At 41.1% G+C, this 21,156-nt stretch overlaps 2 protein-coding genes across 6 annotated transcripts in view; one reads left to right on the top strand and one right to left on the bottom strand.

Annotated features, from left to right (window-relative positions):
- Nucleotides 1-378: 378 nt before the first annotated feature.
- On the top strand, nt 379-2,224 carry LOC117254126 (small ribosomal subunit protein eS27-like). The gene is made up of 4 exons (XM_033622148.2): nt 379-537; nt 967-1,072; nt 1,183-1,293; nt 1,427-2,224. The coding sequence occupies exons 1-4, from the start codon at nt 532-534 to the stop codon at nt 1,453-1,455; spliced, it is 252 nt and encodes an 83-aa protein (XP_033478039.1). The 5' UTR covers nt 379-531; the 3' UTR covers nt 1,456-2,224.
- Nucleotides 2,063-21,156, bottom strand: part of tpm4a (tropomyosin 4a) — a 33,804-nt gene continuing 14,710 nt past the window's right edge. For 3 of the 5 annotated variants that reach the window (XM_078168741.1, XM_033622143.2, XM_033622145.2), the window contains 7 exons: nt 10,989-11,122; nt 10,747-10,864; nt 10,565-10,635; nt 10,391-10,466; nt 7,380-7,442; nt 5,813-5,882; nt 2,063-3,321 (listed from right to left, as the gene is read on the bottom strand). In XM_078168741.1, the coding sequence (XP_078024867.1) occupies nt 3,239-3,321; nt 5,813-5,882; nt 7,380-7,442; nt 10,391-10,466; nt 10,565-10,635; nt 10,747-10,864; nt 10,989-11,122 (615 nt within the window). In that variant the 3' untranslated portion in view covers nt 2,063-3,238. Of the gene's footprint in view, nt 3,322-4,812; nt 5,047-5,812; nt 5,883-7,379; nt 7,443-10,390; nt 10,467-10,564; nt 10,636-10,746; nt 10,865-10,988; nt 11,123-21,156 lie in introns of those variants that run through there. The other 2 variants (XM_033622144.2, XM_033622146.2) reach the window with 1 other exon arrangement.

The raw sequence follows: 21,156 nt of genomic DNA, 5'->3' as shown, positions 1-21,156 counted from the left end.
GACTGGCGGATGAAAGAAAGAAAACGAAAGCAAACTTTGTCTAAAAAAAAAAAAAAAATCAAGGGGTGCATGAAAGTCATGGATCAAGAGAGGAAGGGCAGGGGTCCCACAGAAACTGCTGATGAATAGGACCCAGAATTTGGTGCTACATCCCTGTTAAGAGCCAAAAGATAGTTTAAAAATCTGTCTAGGAAAAAGTTTATGTCAGTTTTCATGTGTTCAGAACTCAGAGTCCAATGAAAAATAGCTTACACATGAAGTGCTTCTATTCATTGTTGATTTTGTCTTTTAATGTGTTCTGTTTACAAAAGTAATTATATAAGACATTATTATGTACTCCTCATGGACCAGTTCATCCAGTATTCTCTGTTGCGCCTCCCCTGAAAACAAAGACCCCGCCTTCCCGGACTCTTCCGGTACTTAATCGATCATAAGAGAAACAACCAAGTGGTTCTGTTGAGACAGACGCTCTGGAAATTACTTTCTACATCGCATTTGCATTGGACGAGACACCTGAGGGATTCCAGCAAAATGCCTGTAAGTGAAAACGTCTAAATGCTATAAAAATATATATATTTTTTTCTGGTTAGAAACGTTTGAACGCTTGCAGAACAGTTGTGACTGACAGAAAGATGTTCAGGCTGTTATTGATTGATGAAAATAACACATGGAAACAGAATAAGAAAGATTTATTAATCATTTAATACATTAGATGTTACAACGGGAATATGTCTAAATGTGTTTTTAAGATCATTATGTGTATTCAGTGTACAGGTGTAACTTCAGGATGATGCCTGGACTTGTCTGGACATGTTTGTGTTATTGCTCTGAGTTGCAGTTCATTCATCAGACTGTAGAGGGCGTTATGATATAAACTTAAATTAAAATAACATAACCCCCCCCCAAAAAAAATATGAATTTCTTTCTTTAAAATGTCACATGTAATATTCCTCTGATCCTCTGCAGGACAAGGATCTGTTGTACCCCACCTTTGCCAGGGAGAGGAGCAGACATAAGAAGAAGAGGCTGGTGCAGAGTCCCAACTCCTACTTCATGGATGTCAAATGCACAGGTAAGGACTGCACCAGTTTTCCTCACTGATTTTTTTTAATGCTTTTTTAGATAAATATTGTGCTTAAAATGGAAATATTCCTAATCTATGTTATTCTCTGTACTCCCCAGGCTGTTACAAGATAACCACCATCTTCAGTCATTCTCAGACAGTGGTACCCTGTGCAGGCTGCTCACTCATCCTTTGCCAACCAGCAGGAGGGAAATGCAGACTAACAGAAGGTAAATATATTTCTAATGTTGCTTTGTTTTTCTTCTCTCAGGTGTGAGTGAATGGATATAGGCTATGAACAAAGATGTAAGTTTGTGGAAAAAGAGAAAGGTTTTAATTCCATCTTGATTTCTGTCTGTCTAGGCTGTGCCTTCAGGAAGAAATACTCCTGAGCAGAAATGTGCAAAAGCACCCCTGACAAGTAGCAGAATGGAAGAATGGACCATTTAAAAAAATGAGTCTGAGCCTCACACTCCATGTGTTGAATCCTTGGTGGAGAAATGTATTGATACTGTAAAACTTCAATTAGTAGCCCGGGGCTATTATTTGTTGAACTCTATGAAGTAAACAGGCCTATATTTGGGACAGGCCTTTAACTCCTTTCACACAAAACTGTTGCTCAGCAAAGATGGGACATACAAATTGTTCATTTAAACCAGTATGAATATTTCTTGTTTTAAAGTTAGGCTTCAGATAATATATCAATTATAAATGATTGATTTGATCTAGCTTCGACAGACAGCGCATCAGAGAGAGTTACGGATTATGGGGACTACGCTTTAAATTGAAGTTTTACAGTATGTAATGTGGAGGTAATTTTCACCCCCTGTGGTGTTTCGTAGAACAGAATAAGCTCAAGTTAAACTTAAATCCAATTGTATGTATATCAGATTGATATAATGAAGCACTACATATAGAGTAGTTTTGACTACTGTTTTTGAAGAAGTAAAACATGTACCGTATTGTTTAAAAAGCACAAAAACTCCCAACGCATCATGGTTTCTGTAAAACATTTATTAGGTTGACATAGAGGGGGGTTGGTGAATGAAATATATTTTAAAATGGTCTCGGTCAAGTGTGTGAGGCTCTATTCATGGCCCTGGCATGAGATGAAACCATGATGACCATCACAAACAAAAATAAAAACATTTGAAGAATTTACTGTCTGTGTAATGTGTGTTCTTTGGTCTTGAGAGTTCCCCTGGCAAAAAAAAAATAAAAGTGGTGTAAATGAAAACAAAACAAAACAAAACAAATCAAAGCAATACAATTTCTCAAATACCTAACATTATTCTGCTATATACAATAAGTATCCATGGTTGACAAAACTTGACTTGAGCTTCCAGTGGTTTGGTGTTTAGCTCGCTCATGTAATACAACATATTGTAAATCTAGTAAATATTGGCTCCATTATGGCGAATTGTTGGCGATGGTGCGGGATGTGTTGATGATGCAGGCCGAGCTTAGGGAAAGGTTGTACGGCTTAGAAATGCACGTCGCTGATAGAAACTGTACACGCACAGCTCTCAGGTTCTGCAGATTCCTACACTAACAATAGAGTAGAAAAAAGATACTCTGCCTCTGCATCTTCATCATGTAGGCCTCAAGGTAATCAGGGATTGGCAAAAGAGGCGTTACTTTATGATTCAGTGACTGAGAAGCATGTGCCTTGACCTGTTTAGTTATCAATAAAACTTTTCCATAAGGTCAATGTGTGGTTAAGACATGCCTAACTTTATATCACCACTGGGTGGCGCTTCAGAGCCATACTGAGCACCAACACCATCTGTTGCACATGTATTAAAATGACCAGACAGAGGCTTCATGTATGTGTGCATAAATGTAGAATTAAGCCAGTTTAAGTGGTTCAGTGACCAAATCTGAGGTTTCTTTGAGAGTTAGTTGCCAGTTCTTTTCTAAATAAGTGGTCAAAAATCATTTCTGGGAGAATTTCTGCAATCACAGCTGGAGATAAAAAAAAGGGGTCAAAATGACTTCCCATTAGGAAAAAAAAAAGAGTTGTGCCTTAGAAAAAAAAAAAACATCAAGGGACAAGCATTAAGTTAATCCCCCTTCACACGGGGAAGATTTTACAGCTCGAAATGTGGAATGGAGTCGAACATTAAAGGAATGTTACATGACGATCTCATCCTCTCCATCTTCCTCTCTGTGTGTTTATAAGCAGCTCAGTTCCTGCAGGGTCTGGTCCAGGACTTGATGCATGCCCTGGTTCTCCTCTTTGGCGCTCGCTAGTTTCTCTGCAGAGAAGAAGAAAAGTGACATGGTGAAACCTCAACCATCAGCAAATAGCACCGCACGTGTCACGCCAGTTTTATTCTCTTTTATAGGTTCGTCAAACTGCATCCCTCGCAAAACTGCGCGGAGCACAGTTTTACTGGACAGATGTTTTGCATAACTGTTTTGGTTAAAGTTGTGCCACATGCAAAAAAACCTCAACCACACCACTGTGCCTATCCGTGCATATAAACTGCTGACTCATTCTCTGAGAGGACTGTTAGTAGATTACACGTTGGACTTTTTAGGGGAATTTTCTGCTACGTTTGCTGTATTAGATGATACCTTGTGTTTTGTGTTATATCAGTGCATACTTTATGGACATACATGAATGAATCACATCAGAAACCATCAAAAATGAGTTAGATTTAGAAGCAAAAGAGTGTTTTCAAGGGTGAAAAGGGACTACAAACTACATTAATTCACACGGAATCAGAGTATAATCTCACCTTGTCTGACATAAACTTCCCATACTTAGACGTACAATGTAGGCAAGCTGTTGGTTACCTCATTGCAAAAAATAATTACAAAGCGCATGGCAATGTTCAGTACCTAGCAGAGTTTATGCATCACATGTTTTATTAAGGGCCCTGACACACCAAGCCACCATTCGTAAACATTGGGACTTGGGTAAGCATCTATCGCCCTAGTTTTTGTGGTGTGTCCCGCATGGCTGGCTCTTGCTGGCTTTTATTCATCTGATTCAGCATGTCCAATCAGCACTGGAGTCAGCTGAGTCCATCCGTGAATTAAATAATTTTGATAGGCAGTAGGGGTGGGAATCACCAGAGCCTCCACAGTACGATATTATCATGATACTTAAAACTCGATAGAATTTTATTGCAACTTTTAATGTGTATAACGTGTATATATTGTGATATATTGCCATTTATTACCTATTATAAATTGTAAATTATGTCTCCAAAGCAAAACTTCAGTCATTGTATTTGCAGCAAAATGTATCTAGTGGACTGAAAATTAATTGATTTTATTATTCAAGTACGCTATCTAATTTGCACTTGTAATATTAATAATTTATATAATTCAAAAATCAGTACTTGGGACTGCGTGACGATACGATATTCCCACACAAAAATGTTGCAATACTATGCTTTATTGATTTTTAATCCCACCCCTAACAGGTAATTAAGATCAGTGCATGAGGAGAAACGGAAGTGAGGAAAGTAAACAAAAGGCTCAAGTCAAGAGGGAGTGAAATCAAAACGAACTCGCTATATTAGGTAACATTATATTTTAGTCATAAAAAAGCGCAGAACATAGGCTACGTGCTAGTTTGCTATTGACTGTAGTCTTTGTGGTGTGTTCAGGTGCCACATTTTGGCTGAGACATGGCAATGTGGCCTTCATAGCCACTAATTCTTTGGTCGGTTTGGTGTGTCTGGGCCTTAAGACATAAAACTCATAAATAATCAAGAACAGAGAGACAAAAGCTGTAAAGTAGGAAAGAAAATATTTTAATTAGTTTTCCCTGCGTAGTCAGATGGAAGAAGGCACATACAGAGTGATCAGCAGAAAGAAGATGAGTTCAAAGCACGAGACAGAAAAAGGGAAGCGAGAGGCAGAGAGAGAGAGATGTCAGAGCATCTACAGAGATGTCATGTCATTGAGGGCATGGTCCAGCTCCTCACTAATGGCCTTGTACTTCAGCTTCTGAGCATACAATTCATCTGGAGGTCAGAGGTCGACAGGAAGGAGTCAGGGACAGCAGCGACACAAACCAAAAGCCAAAAGCAGGATAAGAATGAGAGGCAGATGGAGGCAAAGAGAAAAGGGAAGAAGGAGAAGACAAAAAAGAAATAGGTCAGGCTTTTTAAAGATGCAGAAATGCTTGGAAGAAAGGACGATGCATATCTAATTACGCTTGCGGCTCTTTAGCTGGGTGAGCTTTGAGCATTTAAGCCTGCTTTGAATGTCTCATAAAACTGCTCCAATAACTCTATAAACTCAAGTGCCTGTGGTTTAACAACTAAATGATGATGACCTAAAAACATCCTAGCACATTCTGTCCTCTTTGTGGCGTGACCGACATGAAATAGTTGTCCTTCAGAAACAAGGGTCTTTCATTAGCTTAGGGGTTTCCATATATTTGGCAGGGAGCCTTTTGTTTTCCACAGAAAACATTTCCAGTGTTGCTGAAATAGGACACTCCTTCTGTGGTCTGTGTCAAACTCTATGTTGACGTGCATGTGTGCAATATGACGGATTTGGATTAGAGATGACCCACAGAAAACTCCACTAATCTATCTGCTTGTGGTTCATCAACAAACGTGTTTCCTATTATACTAAAGCTGAAATGCATCCTTCGGTCCAGATGACTGGTCATTTATTTAAAGCCAGTCATGAATAGCCTTTATGTTGTGTTGAAAAAATGTATACTTTGGTGTAAACAAAGTGGTGCAACACTGTGACACATGAGCGGCGCTGATCTCATACCTTCCAGGTCATCAATGGACTTTTCCAGTTTGGCCACTGTTCTCTCTGCAAACTCTGCACGGGTTTCAGCCTGAAGGAAACACACAAACACAGTAAGGTAAAAAAAAAAAAACCCAACCTAGAACGCAGTGAGTTCAATATACAAGACAGGTTTTCAGGAGCCTTTCTGTACCTTTAAAAAATAATTATAGAGATGACATATTTTACATTTTGGTTTTTAATGCCTGCAGATATTAAGCTGATAAAATGAACGAACGACCTGCTTAAATCACCAATTACGTTACAAAAATAACTGATCTTGGGGTGTCGGTTGCTTAGTGGCAGAGCAGGCGCCCCATGTACAAGGCTGTTGCTGCAGTGGCCTGGGTTCGACTCCAGCCTGTGGCCCTTTGCTGCATGTCACTCCCTCTCTCTCTCCCGCTTTCACACTTGTCTTTCCTATCCATTAAAGGCGAAACTGCCCCCAAAAATATCTTAAAAAAAAAAACTGCTCTTAAGTGTGCAATAAACAGAGGCACTCCCAGAAATTTCTTGTAGGGGTGGCTACATGGGCCCACTGACATTTTTCCGGTGGTATACCAAAAATAGTAGTTACCTGAATGTAGCTCCAGTTCTATGAGTATGTGCGTAGCCCTCAAAACTACAAGCTCAGCTGGACCCAGTCCCATGTGGCTGAGCTTCCAAAGAGAGTCGAGCCGCGGGGGTGAGGGTCTAATATAGAAGTTAGTCGCCCACTACCTCCTGATGGAGTACTGAGTACAAAAGATTTTTCAGGGTGCTAAGGTGGTGCCTCGGAGGGATAAACCCATAGCAAAGGCCGTTAAATGGCAGAGGACATAAGAAATAGAACCCAAAGCCATAGCTTAATTTCAGGAGTTCTATTATGCCTTTGTAGCATAGTTATGGTATCACATACGGATATACTTTGGTTCCTTATTTTTATTTTACAGCTAATATTGCTAATTATCTGACGTTTACAGGCTAATAGTAATACTAGTACGCTTCACATTTTGAGCTCCACAACAATGAGAGTTCAAGGGACCCCTTTGAAAATGACCATGTCAGTTGTTCTTTCAAAAGAAATTTAGCCCTGTTCCCGACAAGCTATGCCGACATGGTTGGTACCAATGGATGCCTTAGACTGTATAGTTTCACAAGACACAACTACCTTTGCACTAGCTTAGAAAATAAACATGCCCCCGCCCCTTAAAGACAGTTATGTTGGCCTCCAATTGTACTTGCAAGCAGGAACAGGACCAACAATTGTATCAGGGTGGCCATGGCCCCCCATTCCCCCCCTTGGGACTGCCACTGGCCTCGAAAACCTAGCTTGTCTTTTAAGAGGGTGCACACAGTAGAGGAAGACAGGATGTGTAGGGAGAGTTTTGGGGGATGACATGTAGCAAAGGTCCCTGGTCTGATTTGGGCACTATCCAGTTGTGATGCCCATCCCAGTGCTTTTTAGAAATATCACAAAGGTGACACTACTGATTTGTTTCACTCTAAAAACATACAGTTTGGTGAAATCTTCTGTTTGGCTTTGGGATGAGCAGAATCAGAATCTCACCTCCTTCAGTTTGTCAGTGAGAACTTTGATCTCCTCCTCGTACTTGTCCTCTTTTTCTGAGTACTGTTGACACACAGAGAAAACAGAGAAAAAAAAACATTACCTAATAAGCGGTAGCAATACAAACACATGCTCACACAAGCTTTCACCTACAAATACAACAGAGTGAACACACACAAACACACACTCTCTATCATCCAAGGTTTTATAATTGCTCCAACAGCTTTGGCACCACACCCTCTGAGAAGTGCTACATAAAGAAGAGGGTAGTGGCACGAAAGAGGCGAGGTGTTGGCCCGGCCTGGGAACAAGCTGTGCCAACCATGGCAGGCCTGGCTGAACAAAGCTGTGGTATGTATCGCTAAAGGAGGATGGTCATGTGGTTAGCCTGGCATGCTGTCATACTGCCTGTCTGTGCCTGGGGAGGAATGTCATGTAGCAAACAGGAAGAATGAGCTGCAGGTTTCTACTGGCTGCTTGTGTATACTGACAGGCCTTATGCTGCCATTAATCCTGTGTGTACAACAAAACAGCCTCAGTTGCTAATTTGTCGTGTGGTGGATAAGTTATCATCCAAACATATATTCATGCAGCGACATCACAAAGAGTTGAGGTCTTGCACTCTTGATACCTTCAGGTTTTCATCTAAACAACCTGAGGGGAAAATAAACGGTTGCGTTGTAAGTAAAGCCTGATGATACACAATTATAATGGAGGTAGTTTGAAACAATACTTTGGTGATGTGGTATCCATTCCTACGCACTCAAATTACTGTGCACTGAGCCACGAGAAGAGCCCAAATGATAGGATACAGGGAAGTGGAGATGAGTATGTACTGGGTGCCAGACCTGGTGTACGGTATGTACTGTTGTATATATTTAGGTTGTTTATTCACGAAAGAGAACGAAAGCAACTCCATAAATCATCAGTCAGCTTCGTAACTATTTAGGGATTAGAAAATTACTTTTTACTATTGATGCATTTTGAACATCGCTTGATATCAGACAGAAGTGTCAACTCATTACACTCTGTTTCTATCTTCAGTCTGACTTTGCTTCCACTCTATTCGATTTCTGACGATATTCCCTGACCAATCACTTGAGACCAATGTATCCACCTGCATCTAACGTTCATCATTTAAGGTCCACACTGATGTGTAGCACTGCCAACATACCTGTTCTGCCAGGGTTTTAAGAATGGAGTGGAGCAAAGTAAGTATTAAGAAGACAGCCTTGATAGCATCGCCTGTCTTGTCTGTAGCGCTCGCCGTCATTCCTTCTCATTGGTTCCGGGATGCCACTCAACAACTACTTTATTCTATTTTAAACGAGGAACCACTGTTTCATGTCAAGATGCCAGACTTGTCAGCCAACATGAACTAGAGTGGGCGGAATAAAAGGTCTGGACGCAGGCAAATTTGAACACATTACCTACCATAGACTCAGTGAATGCATTCCAACTTGGTGAACAAGTGGTTTTTACTCACACACATAAGCCTGACATTATGCTTATCTTGTACATTACTGGATAAAAAAAAAGTTTGCTGCAGTCTGCTGCATTTTTTCCTATGTTGACAAACGCCCCTGATTTCACAACTCAGGAAATATTACTTAGAAATGTGTGGGAGTGTCACTGACAAAGAATTTACCCAGTCAAATCTGACTGCCTACCATTGAATGGTCATTGAATCATGCTATTTTTTTGGGCTCACTGCACGTACTGTCCTCAGTACTAAAACGGAGCAGAGAAGCTCGATAGACAGACAGACAGATCACGTCTCTTAAACAGTCTGTCAGAGGGTATACAACCTCTACCTAACATATAGCAAGAGCGCAAACTTTGGCTGCTGAAGCATGCTACAGTGTCCAGATAAACTGCAAGTCACAACAACACTCGAGCGAGCCTACGCATCAGCTTGCTGTTGCTCTGAAAATAGGCTGGAGGTGCTTCACCAAAACAGAGCTAGGTTGAGCAGTTTTTCAAAGAAGCGACATGCAACACATCACTAAACCTGTTCACTGACACACGCAGCAGTTTAGGACATCTTCATTGGGAATCACTGAAACAATCTGATGTTCGTTCGCTCACTCGTTTGCATCACAACGATGCTGATTTTGACAGAGTATTCCTAATGAGAGAGCTCTCACTAATAAATGTAGTCTTTGATTTTGAAACAGGAGCTTTATGTTGTTGTTGTTATGTTGTGATTAGGTAGCTAAAAAAAGGATTAAAAGCCCAGACAGCCGTTCTGATGGTCTTGCAAATTTGGATAGAGTAACTTAGGGTGCTTTCACACCTGCCTTGTTTGGTTCGGTTCAATTGTACTCAAGTTCGTTTGCCCCCTTAGTGCGGTTTGTTTGGGCAGGTGTGAACACAGCAATCCCACTCTGCTGCGCACCAAAATAACTGGCCCAAGACCCTCTTGAAGAGGTGGTCTTGGTCCGGTTGCAAACAAACTCTGGTGCGGTTCGTTTGTGGTGAGAACGTGTTCTGACCTCGATCCGAACCAACTGCAGTCACATGACACACTGTTTGTGTTAACATGAGCATGTTACAGTCCTGGAGGATTATTAATGTGCACCTCCTCCTGTACTGCCTTAATATCCACATTCAGCACATCCAATGCATCAAAACATTGTTTTCTAGTTGGAGCCGCGCCTCGTTTTCAAACTGTATGATATGACTAAAATGAACAATGACAGCAATATAGTCCACGATGAGCAGCGCTAAAATCAACTTGCGTAGTTGTCCCTCCATTGTGACATTAGGAAGTGTCACATTTATCTTGCAAGTGTACTCTTCTTCAACGTTTTGTTTACTTCCTGGATTTTTCCCGCATGGAAATTCTGACCAATCAAGAGCAGCTTTCTCGTGACATCTGATCTGGTCCGCTTGTAAATGCTGCCGTGAGAACACAAACCAACTCTAGGCAATTATGCAACTTTGAAACAAAATAAGTCCCTGATTCAGTCATCACTGTGCATATTACTCACGTGCAACATGACACTCACCTTCTCAGACTGGGCTTCTAAGGACTTCAGGTTGTTGGTCACATTTTTCAACTCCTCCTCCAGGTCGCATGCTTTACTGTGGAAACAGACCGACACATGCTCAGTTTTAACGAGAGAAATGGGCAAGGGTATGTGTTGTATCTTTGCTCGTGTCAGTGAGTTTACTGGTCTTACAGTTCTGAGAGTTCGGCCCTCTCTTCAGTTCTCTCCAGGTCTCCCTCCAGGATCACCAGCTTACGGGCCACCTGGGGGCAAAAACATTAAAACTTTTTGGACTTGAAGCACAGTAGAATCCTAAAGGCAAGAGTACATCAGATAAAAAGTGCATCTCAATTTCAGGATGTTAGTCCTCTCACCTCCTCGTATTTACGGTCGGCCTCCTCAGCGATGTGTTTAGCCTCCTTCAGCTGGATCTCCTGCATCTCCATCTTCTCCTCGTCCTTCATCGCTCGGTTCTCAATCACCTTCATCCCTCTGAGTGCACAGGACACAAATAAGGCTTTAAATTATGCTGTGAAAGCCAGGTGACACTGTGAACACACACGATTTCACACATGCCCAATCCCTAAATGAAACAAAATCACAATCCTAAGCTGACCTCTCGCTCTCATCTGCGGCCTTCTCAGCCTCCTCCAGTTTCTGCAGTGCCGTGGCCAGCCTCTCCTGGGCTCGGTCCAACTCCTCCTCCACCAGCTGGATCCTACGGTTTAGAGCTGCTACATCACCCTCCGCCTGAGAGGAGGAATAAAAAGAGAGCAATTTAGTCATTTATTCATTCAACTTTAAATCCTCCGAGCCACTCTCCCCTTCCCCCCTCTTCCTCCAATATAAAACAGGAAGAGGAGGAAAAGACAGCTGTGGGGGGGAAGAAAATCAACACTGTGATAAGTCCACTCTAAAATAAGTGAGTTAATGCTCTTGGACAGCTAAGATGAATGACATAGTTTATGCTTTTTAATTTTAATCATGTTGAGGCTTGTAAAATCCGTGTTGACAGTGGAACAAAAGACAAATAAGACAGGGAGCAAAGTGTAGTTTCCAGGAATCAGGTGTGTTGCGCTGTCCTGTTTCCATTTCCCTGACCAAACCTGACCACCTCTGTTTCTAAAGTGATCGTGTATTTTGGAAATACTGATGATGGCTAATTTTCTCCCCATGTTCAGGCTTTTTGTATAACAGACTTTTTACCTTCACTTTCCACCATGCTGCAAGTGTGAGACAGTTTTTATGTTTATGCAAAAGAAATATACAAAAACTTAAGAGTTGCTATTGTATATTTCAAACTGCTTGGAGGGGAAAAAGTAACTCTGGTGTTTTCCAAAGTTTCACCTGTGTTACCACTGCAAAGACACTGCGCAGTTTGTTTTAAAAGCTGTTAGCAGTGGATCAAGGCAGTCATGATGGGGAGGCGGCAGTGACATAAACATTTAGTGCAACAACCCTGCAAGGACTCTTATTTTGAAAGTACCTCTTATAAATATGTTTAAATAAAATCAAATGAATACAACCATGATGTCATGATTATAGGGAGATATTTTTGCCTCATCATCACTCAGTACTGAGTGTGTGTGTCACGTGCAGGGTTTCTATTTCACGTGTCCTGGAAGATTAAAATGTTTCAGACAAGTGTGAGAAATTCCAGTCAAATATTATCTGTGTTTATTGATCATAAAAACAATTGATAGACAGGCTATTTAAAGCATGACATCATCAAGGAATCCTGATTAATATTATTTTCAATAATCTACTTTTACTTATACATTATATTCCAAATAAAATAAGTCTCTTATAGACTCGTAATAGACTCATATGCATAATAATGCTATTTAAAAAATAAATAAATAAATAAATAAATAAATAAAATAAAATAAAATAAAATAAAATAAAATAAAAATAAAAATAATAAATATTGCCCTAGCCTACATTGGTTGTGGCACCACCTAAACACAAAGAATTTCCCTCAGCTTTAAGCCTACATATTCTCAGATAAAATAAAACAGAATTTCCAAACAAGCAGGAAAATACGCGTAGGCCTATCTGGCTCTGACAGTGTGCTGCTGCCAACTTGAAATCAAATAATTTCCATTCTCTACAGGCCTTTTTTCCAAGAAAATAAGAGTAAAAAATCTTTGAAAACAAATGAAAAATGGCTCATATCATTTTACTTCTTACGCTTTTTTGCAGCAATGAAAGGAATTATTTTCATCTGACATTATGACCAGAGAGATCTGAATATGAGTCGTACTTCGGACCAGTAATTACCGGATACCGTAACCCCTGGTTTTGCTCCCTCATATGAAGACACTAAGACTGAATCCATATAAAGAAGTCTGACTGCACATGAACTAAAATACATTCAATTCTTTCTGTGAGTGCAATACTGTAATGTATTCCTCATGCTCTCTGGGGCCGCTCATGTTTCACAAATCAATAGTTGTCTAGCTGATGAATAATATGTGAAATGGAGACAGCTGAAGGTCCCTGAAGCATCTTGTATAGGAGCCGGGCCTATCTGCAATAAACACAACTACTAACTGCTGAGTCTGGCTGGAAAGTGTAATCCTTTTTAATATCGGAAGATCTCGGGACTCCGGATTTGAATGAAACGTTCACAAAAGCTCAATTTCCGGTGAGTGTGAATGCAGGACTGGGCCGAGCAGGGTGGACAAACGGGCTTCTTCTCATCTGCCCTTGGTAAACAAAGGCAAAGATGGGGAAAAGAAAGCAAAGAGACAACTATACAGGCATTTCCTCTCCTTTGGACAGAGAGTTTATCCAACCATCACCTCCTGGGGAGCCGCTTTCACACTGGAAACCAGTCCAAGTCCGTTTTCATACAAAAGAGAGTCCACTGTTAAAAGTTTACAACCAGGCAGCTCAAACAGCGCCACATAACTGCACTCTTGAACCGCTACAACGGTGAATTATTCATTCAAACCCAGAGTCCTCGCACAGGTTTACTCCCTGTTGCTAAAGCGAAACAGCTGGGGACTTCTTAGACAAACAGAATTTATTCTGTGCTCGGTAGCAGGGCAGCAGTTAGTAGGTCAGTGACTCATTAGCTTAGTCATTCAGTCCAGAAGTCAGGTTGCTAGTCACATCAACAGTCAAAGTGTCTGCCATTCAACTCACAGGTAGGTGAGTCATTCCAATATGCATTTGGAGAGATAAAGTCACTAAGAGAGACAAAAGAGACGAGACTGGCAGCGAGGACGAAAGGTGACACTGCAGAGAGGAAGAGCCAGCTCAGTGGAAAAGAGTTATTATGTCTGTTTGTGCTGAGAATAAATAGACCTCCATCCAGTCTATTATTCCATTCAGTCATAGGCTCAATATTTCAGGAAATTAAAGCATGGTTTCCTGCTTGCTGGCATCTGGCACAGGGCTGTATTTTTTTTAATTTTTAAGAATTTCTCCCTCTCGTCTCCATGTCATCCTAGACTGCTGACTAGCCACTCAGTCTTTCCACCTCCTTTTTCTCTCTTTCTTTCTCTGTCCTCTCTCAGGTCTTGCCCTACTGCACCCGGAGCTGCCAGGGGAGGCCACTGATATGAGACAGGAAATGTCTGTCAGACTGGCGTTGACATGCCTTTAACCGGCCAGCTCTTGATAAAGGAAAACCTAACCCAACACGGAATGAATGAAAAGTCGTAAATCGGTCGAGCATCTTGAAATCTCATCAGCAACGTCCTTCACACAGGTCTGCGTCTGTCAACACTGCATCTGGCTGCACGGTGAGAAATGTTGAGCAGAATCAAACCGGAGCCTGAAATAACAGATACTGTTATTTCCTTAGTCCCGAATGAAGCAATGTGCTGCGAAGAATGCTGTCTGCACACAAACAAACATGCTATTCATGAGCTTTAGGGTCGGTTACACTGGCACATCAAATGCTGTAATGCACATCCAGACACACGCACGCTCTGCAAACATGCAAAAAGACATTCGCATTCTGTCAATCTCTGCCTCGCACAAACACACATCAACAGGCAGCTGGCAAGTTTCCTGCCCGGTAAAACGTTTGTCATCAAGCAACACACATACAGCAAGTCTAATACAACTACCAACAGGCCAAACCACCACCAAACCAAAGGCTAATACTACTATGGTGGTAGCATATCTACGCTTGCAATCAAATATGTGAAACCGTGTGTGTTCTCCGTTATCAGATTTTCACAATCACCAGGGGGGAATCCCCTTATAGACAGAGACGCCCTTGTGTAAAGTAAAAAAAGCTTATGTGCATGCAGCACATACTCTCATGCCTTTAATTTACTCAGCCATGACCAGAGAAGAGCTTTTCCTGTAAGTCCTGAAGGTAAAATATTGAAAATAGATTCTGCAGCTGCAATGCCTTAAGGACAGCAACACGAGCTCTTTTAGTATTTAAAGCTTTTGCATAAAAATAACAAACCTGACAGCAACGTTAAGGTAAAGGTTACAACTACTATGTCTAACAAGAGACTATTACTCTAAGAATAGATTTTAACGTCACTTTACAAATGAGGACCTTGACAAAAAAAGTGGCGGGAAGCCAGCTGCCTGACATCCTTTCATTTCCTCCCTCTGATTGTTCTTTCTTTCAGAGCTGGTATTCTCTCTCTATCTGGCCATGCTCCTTCCTTTAGCAACCACTTTGCATTCTCTGGCTGCCAAGGACGCACGCCGCCTTATATGGTAAAACAAACTATGGAGAATGTTTGTGGTGGAGTATCAGTAAGATTGTGGAAGCGAGCACCAGGCAGACACACACACACACACACACACACACACACAGACATGTAAAAGATACTGGACGACAAGTAGCTGCTCTGTTATCAAGCTGGCTTAATATGTAACACCAGTGCTTAAAGAGGTGAGTGGTATGTCAGCAGCTGCTGGCTACTTCACAGCTCCCTTGGACCAGTTGGACCGCCTGAAACGACATTCAGTCACAGTGGCTACGAGATTCTTAAAGAAGCTGTTAGACATATTGCCTTATTTGCTTTCTTGCCAGAAGTTAGACGAGAAGCTTGATACCAAATCTCGTGTCTGTACAGCCAGCATGTGGTTAGCTTAGTTTAGCCCAAAGACTGGGAACAGGGGGAAACAGCTAAAGTGTCTCTGTCCACAGTTCACTAGTTAGCCTTTTCATTATTTGGATGCGGCAAGTGGGTCGTTTTGTTATCAAAACGTTGTCGTCTAAACGTGGAACTTTTTTCACAATGAAAATGAGAAATGATTCTGTTTTCAGTGGATCGTTTTCGTGTGAACATGGCCTATGTGTCAGCCCTGTGATGTGGTGAAATGTCCAGGGTGTACCCCATCTCTCGCCCAATGTCAGCTGGGATAGGCTCCAGCACCCCTGCGACCCCCAACAGGATAAGTGGTTATGGAAAATTAATGAATTAAAGTTTTTTGCATGGATTAAATAAATAAGATATAATGTGCTAATTTGTCAGCTTTAAAGTTGCTGGTAGGCAGAAATAGTTACTTCAGGCAACTTATCCTTTAACAATGGCTCATGACATTTTACGAAAATGCACATACAATGGGTCGTATGATATCTAATGAATTAGCGTCCCACAAACGATGTTATATACTTTACATTCAGCTACATACTAAGCATAAAGTTACGTAGGTTAGGTTTAGGCGAGTAAAGTTACTTTGGTTAGGTTTAGGAAAAAAAACTAACTAAAGTAACTAAAAAATTCACTTGGTTCTGAACACCTGTCTCCTGGGCAAAGTCCTGTGTTTTGTGACCCACCCACCACCCCAACTTGCCTCCTTACTTCTTCCTTCTTTACTCCTGTCAGCGCATTGGTCAGCGCATTGGTCACACAACTGCAGCCTTCCCAATCACTTGGGTTACACACTAGGGAATTTTTTGCCGATATCCAATATGTAACACCTCATTGGACCGATAGCCGACACTGATATTGATATATCCACTTTTTCCCTACCTAGTTTTAGTGATCATCAAGTCTCTGCTGTAGTGGAATTAACATCATATTATGCATGCATAATCTTGTCGTGATGGCCCACCAGCATCCACTGTGCAAATCAAATAACTGGCTCATGATTACGTGGGTTACATATGAATTGTGGCGCATTACTTTTCGTATGTATGCATACAAAAAGTGCATGGGAACAGCATGCTGGTAGCTGTTTACAGTCTTTAGGCTAAGCTAACCAGCTGCTGGCTGTCGTGGTATCAATCTCATTTAACTCAAGAGCTCAAGACTACAGAGAAAAAGCATTAAGTGTATTTCCCAAAATGTCAGTCCAATGTCAGTGCTGCCTGGTTATTCTGAGCAGCATCAATAAGTGCCACAAACTAAAACACAGTGGAATACAGGACTGATGTGCCTTTCCCTTCCCCTCTCTGTCACTGGTGTCTACTTAGTAAACAGTGTTACCGCCTGACTTGAAAATACAGCACAGTTCCACTGGGAGTGCCTTAAGAAATACCTGAGTGTATTACATGTATTAGAGACAGGATCAAGGACAAGTGAAAGAGGAATCTAATTACTGGCTGATTCCAGGGCAGTGGGCTAATGAGCTGCACAATGCTGTTGGGGTTCAGGGGAAGTTATTCCTGACACCGACTGCAGCTCGCTACTCTCGGTGTGAATGTGCCTCTGAGAGTGTAATCTTTTCCCATAAAGATCTGGCATGCAAAGAGAGCTGCTCACAATGTATAAGCCTGCCTGTCATGAGGTGCAATACGTAAAGGAGGGTCATTAAACTTCCAGACAAGCGTCACAATGAGATCTCTCTCTCTGTGCAGAAAGTAATTTGTCAGACTTTCTCACAGGTCTTGAGCTAGTTTGAGTCTTTTGTTCAGGCTCTGGTGCATAGCACTGAAGTGTCTAATCCTGACAAGAGATTCATCACAACCAATTTGTGAAAAGGCTCTTCAGGGGGCAGTTGTCCTTCTTGGTTTTGTTGGAATTTACATAGATCTTAATGACATTTTAGGACAACAGCACAGGTCTTCAATAGCGTGGCTTCTGAACAAACAGAGAGCAGGTGATTTAACTACTAGCAATCATAGCAGCAGCTTATCCCAGCAATAAAACTTTATATACATCTTTTCAGGCTAAATTAATACCATTTCTACTCTGCAGTACAAGCAGACAAACTGATCCAGCTTTGGCAAATACATCATTGAAAATGTTATAAGCATCTCACTGAGCCTTGCATGCAGAAATAAAGTAAAACACCAACATCATTTCCACTCTCTAAATGCTACTTAATGACATTACAGCAAATTTAGCCTTGCTAGCACCAACCCGCAACCCCGGTCTGCATAATCAGCTAAGCCACAAGCCACTGACATGGGAGTTTTCTCCAGAATACCAGCGACTGCTAAAACGCATCAACATGTGGCAGTTATATTTGGAAAGTTGAGCTATTCCCAGGGAGAAAGTCCAAAGAAAACAGTGAAACCAGGAAGTAAGTCTTTCCACAGAATCTGCTGGAGTCTGCTAGAGGCCCGGCGGAGAAACCGTCGAGCCCGCTGACCGCACCAAGCAGCAAACAGATGAAACCTCTACTTCATTCTGACAATCTGATGAGATGAAGGAAGTATGTCTAAATTACTTCCTGCGATTAGCTTTCAATATGAGATTTAAGTGAAGTCAAATGAGCAAAGCTGTCATTATGTAGAAAACAATTTTAGTGTGTATAGCAAATCCAATGTCAATGTCATTGTGGTAGAACAGATCAAAAATTCTATGTACAGAGACAGATGGTTGAAATCAATAGTTGACCTCCATTGTCACAAGAAAACTACCTTCAAGTGAACTCAAATGAGTGGACGTGAATCTTTAAAAGGAGCAGTGTGTAGGACTTAGTGGCATTTAGCAGTGAGGATTGCAGCCAGCTAAAACATCTCCAATGTGTTGAGCATCAACTCCCGGTTAGGATTCCTTTAGTGTTCATTGTGCAGGAGGTTTTAACCAGGTGCCGAATTAACCATAGACGTTTGTTCCTCTCCAAAACAAACAGACACAGTGATTTAAAAAGGTAAAAATACTGAATAAAGCAGTTTCACTTTAAAACAAGTGTTTTTCCAAGGCTGTTCAGCTGGTCACAGAGGGCCTGCTAACTACAACAGCTGAGGCAGAAACATGAATGGCCCTATATGAGCCAGTGTTTGGTTTGTCCATTAAGGGCTACTGTAGCAATATGGCAGACTTCATGGACAAGGACACCCTCCATATGTAGATATAAACGTCTTCTTCTAAGGTAACAAAAACACAGCAATTCTAATTTTCAGGTGATCACACACACTAAAGAAAACATAGTTATTGTATTATATTAATGTCTGTTATATTATGTCTTTAATAAACCCTACACACTGAACCTTTAAGATGTGTTTCAGTATTAAACTTTCACTTCACTAACTGTTAACTAACATAGCAACACTCCGTCCACCACACACACTAATCTTCCTGTTGATCAGGGCTGCAGCTCAGGGACAGGAAGTGTTGGGAGTAGAAGTACAGGAAGTGCTGGACCAGAGCAGGCAGACAACATCCTGGGTGGAGCAGCTGGGGTGATGGTGGGAGGGGGGTTTGTCAGCGGGGGTGACTTGCTTCCCAATGCTTATACTTGAGCACAGTGGAAGTTTTGAGTCCCACTTCCCCTTTTATCTAGTTTTAGATATGGATCGGGTATGCCACAATCTGCATTTCTGCATTCTCTGTGGTATAACACAAATTATCACCGTGGCAACCATCTGTTGCATGATGTAAACATGACTGTGCCAAATATAGCATTCAAAAATTTCAACTTCAAAAAGGGAAATAGAAACTTTTGAGCTTTTTATTCTGTTCTTTGCATCATTTTAAAGTAATTTTTAGTCCCATAAATATCACAAATAGTGACATGCATGTCGAGCGCCAAAGCAAAAATGGTAGATCTGCTTTTATATCATAAAAAGGAGCCAATCTGGTTCATCTGTGCTGCTTTCAGGGTCATGAATGAAGTCCACATCCTCATCCTCAGCCTGACTCTCAACTGTTAACCCTCAACCACCAAACAAGTAACTGCTGTGAACACTGAAGAATGAACAGCTCATTGAGAATAACGGCCGTAAATAAAACACATCTAAGCAGGTCAAATGAGCCTTTCAAGACTGTGTCATTTCTCTGTAATCTCATAGAGCCTTAAAGCATTATCGAGCCGTTGAGTAATGTCTCCAGGGGCGTCAAAACCACACTAGAAATAACACGAAGCAATTGCTTTTCTTTTTTAGTCAGATATGTGGCCAAGTGTTTCTTTATTGTCTGATGCCTCCACATTTTCAAACAGTGATTCATTACTTTAACGCGCTCAGCGAGGTTCCTGTTTTGATCTCCACCGTGTTCCAATGAAAAGGGGTTTTGTGCCGAGGAATAACTGCAGGTTGCCCTAATTATTCACATATGGGACCACACCAACCCCGCCACACAAGTGCACCGCTCTGACTTTGAATGCACATGGAGGGAGATGTGTGACAGCTGAGACTGCTTTCATACATTAAGGCCAACAAGAGACGGGATGGAAGAACTAAAACCAAAGGGTAAGGTATCCACTCGGAAAATGAAGGACTAATTGCATTTATAAGCACTATTTATAAACACTTTAAATACGTCATTTACACTCACTATAATGTATATGCAAGCCGATATGGGGTCTTATTAAGTGTTTATTGATCTATTTGTCAACACTTTTAACTCCACCTCTGAAGCATCCATAACTGAGTATACACAGATAATGAATAACACTGATATAACACAGTTGCAGCTATAAAAAAAGTCTTAAATGGAGTCATTAATTGTTTAAAATGTCCTTATATCTACTTATAACTACATTAATGTAATGTGTTATGAACAATTTCTTTACAAACCGCTCATAAATGATAAATAGGCGGATTAAAATAAAATGTTTCTGTTAGCGTAGCATGTCTACAATGCAAATGTTTAACTGTCAGCCAAGTTCTGAAAGCGCATTTTATCCTTAAAGCTTTATACTATTATTTAGAAAGATGTTTTCCAAATGGTGGATTTATCATTTTAACCATGAAATTTTCAGTTATTAAAATAATATTTGACCACAAACTGCAAGTGTCTCTGCTTTTGTCTCTTAAGCAGTTTACATGTGCTGGGAAACACTCAGAAATTAATAGGAGGTGTGTGTCTTACTATCCTAAAAGATGAAAAATTAATGTGCACTATGCATTACCTACAATACTTTTGATTTATTGCATGGCTGCAGGTTGGACACAATGATGTCCCTTAACAAAACAAACATTTATGGACAATCACATGAGCAAACAGCATCACGAAGCTTAATCTTCAACTAAATGTACTTTATAGGCTATGTCTCAACATGTAGTGACAAACACACAACTATGACCTCAACCTTAACTTAAAGACTGCAATTAGGCCATTTGATTACTGATGTGACTGAAGTAAACATACAAGTTCAGATCAGAACAGTAACCCACGAGCTGACCAAACGCCCACTTGTCAAATTGCTGTTACCTAATAGGCAGTCTGTAACAAAGGGGTAAGTCCTCCTGCACGCCAGCTCTTTTCATCATCTCAGCTCCCATATCTTTACAGCCACACCTTCCCCTCCCACTCTCCTTCAATCTTCCCTCTTGTCCTGTCATTAACCAGCTCCTATGCAAAGGATATGGCACCCGATGCCATAAAGCAGCACATGAAACAAGTAAAACTGTTACAAAACTGTGCTGGTAAGCAGGTTTTTCTTCCTCCAATCCAAGCTCTACT

This window comes from Epinephelus lanceolatus, chromosome 6 (genome assembly GCF_041903045.1).
Source record: "Epinephelus lanceolatus isolate andai-2023 chromosome 6, ASM4190304v1, whole genome shotgun sequence".
Lineage (NCBI taxonomy): Eukaryota > Metazoa > Chordata > Actinopteri > Perciformes > Serranidae > Epinephelus > Epinephelus lanceolatus.
The sequence above is the reverse complement of the archived record's forward strand: the minus strand, read 5'-3'. Positions and strand labels throughout refer to the sequence as shown.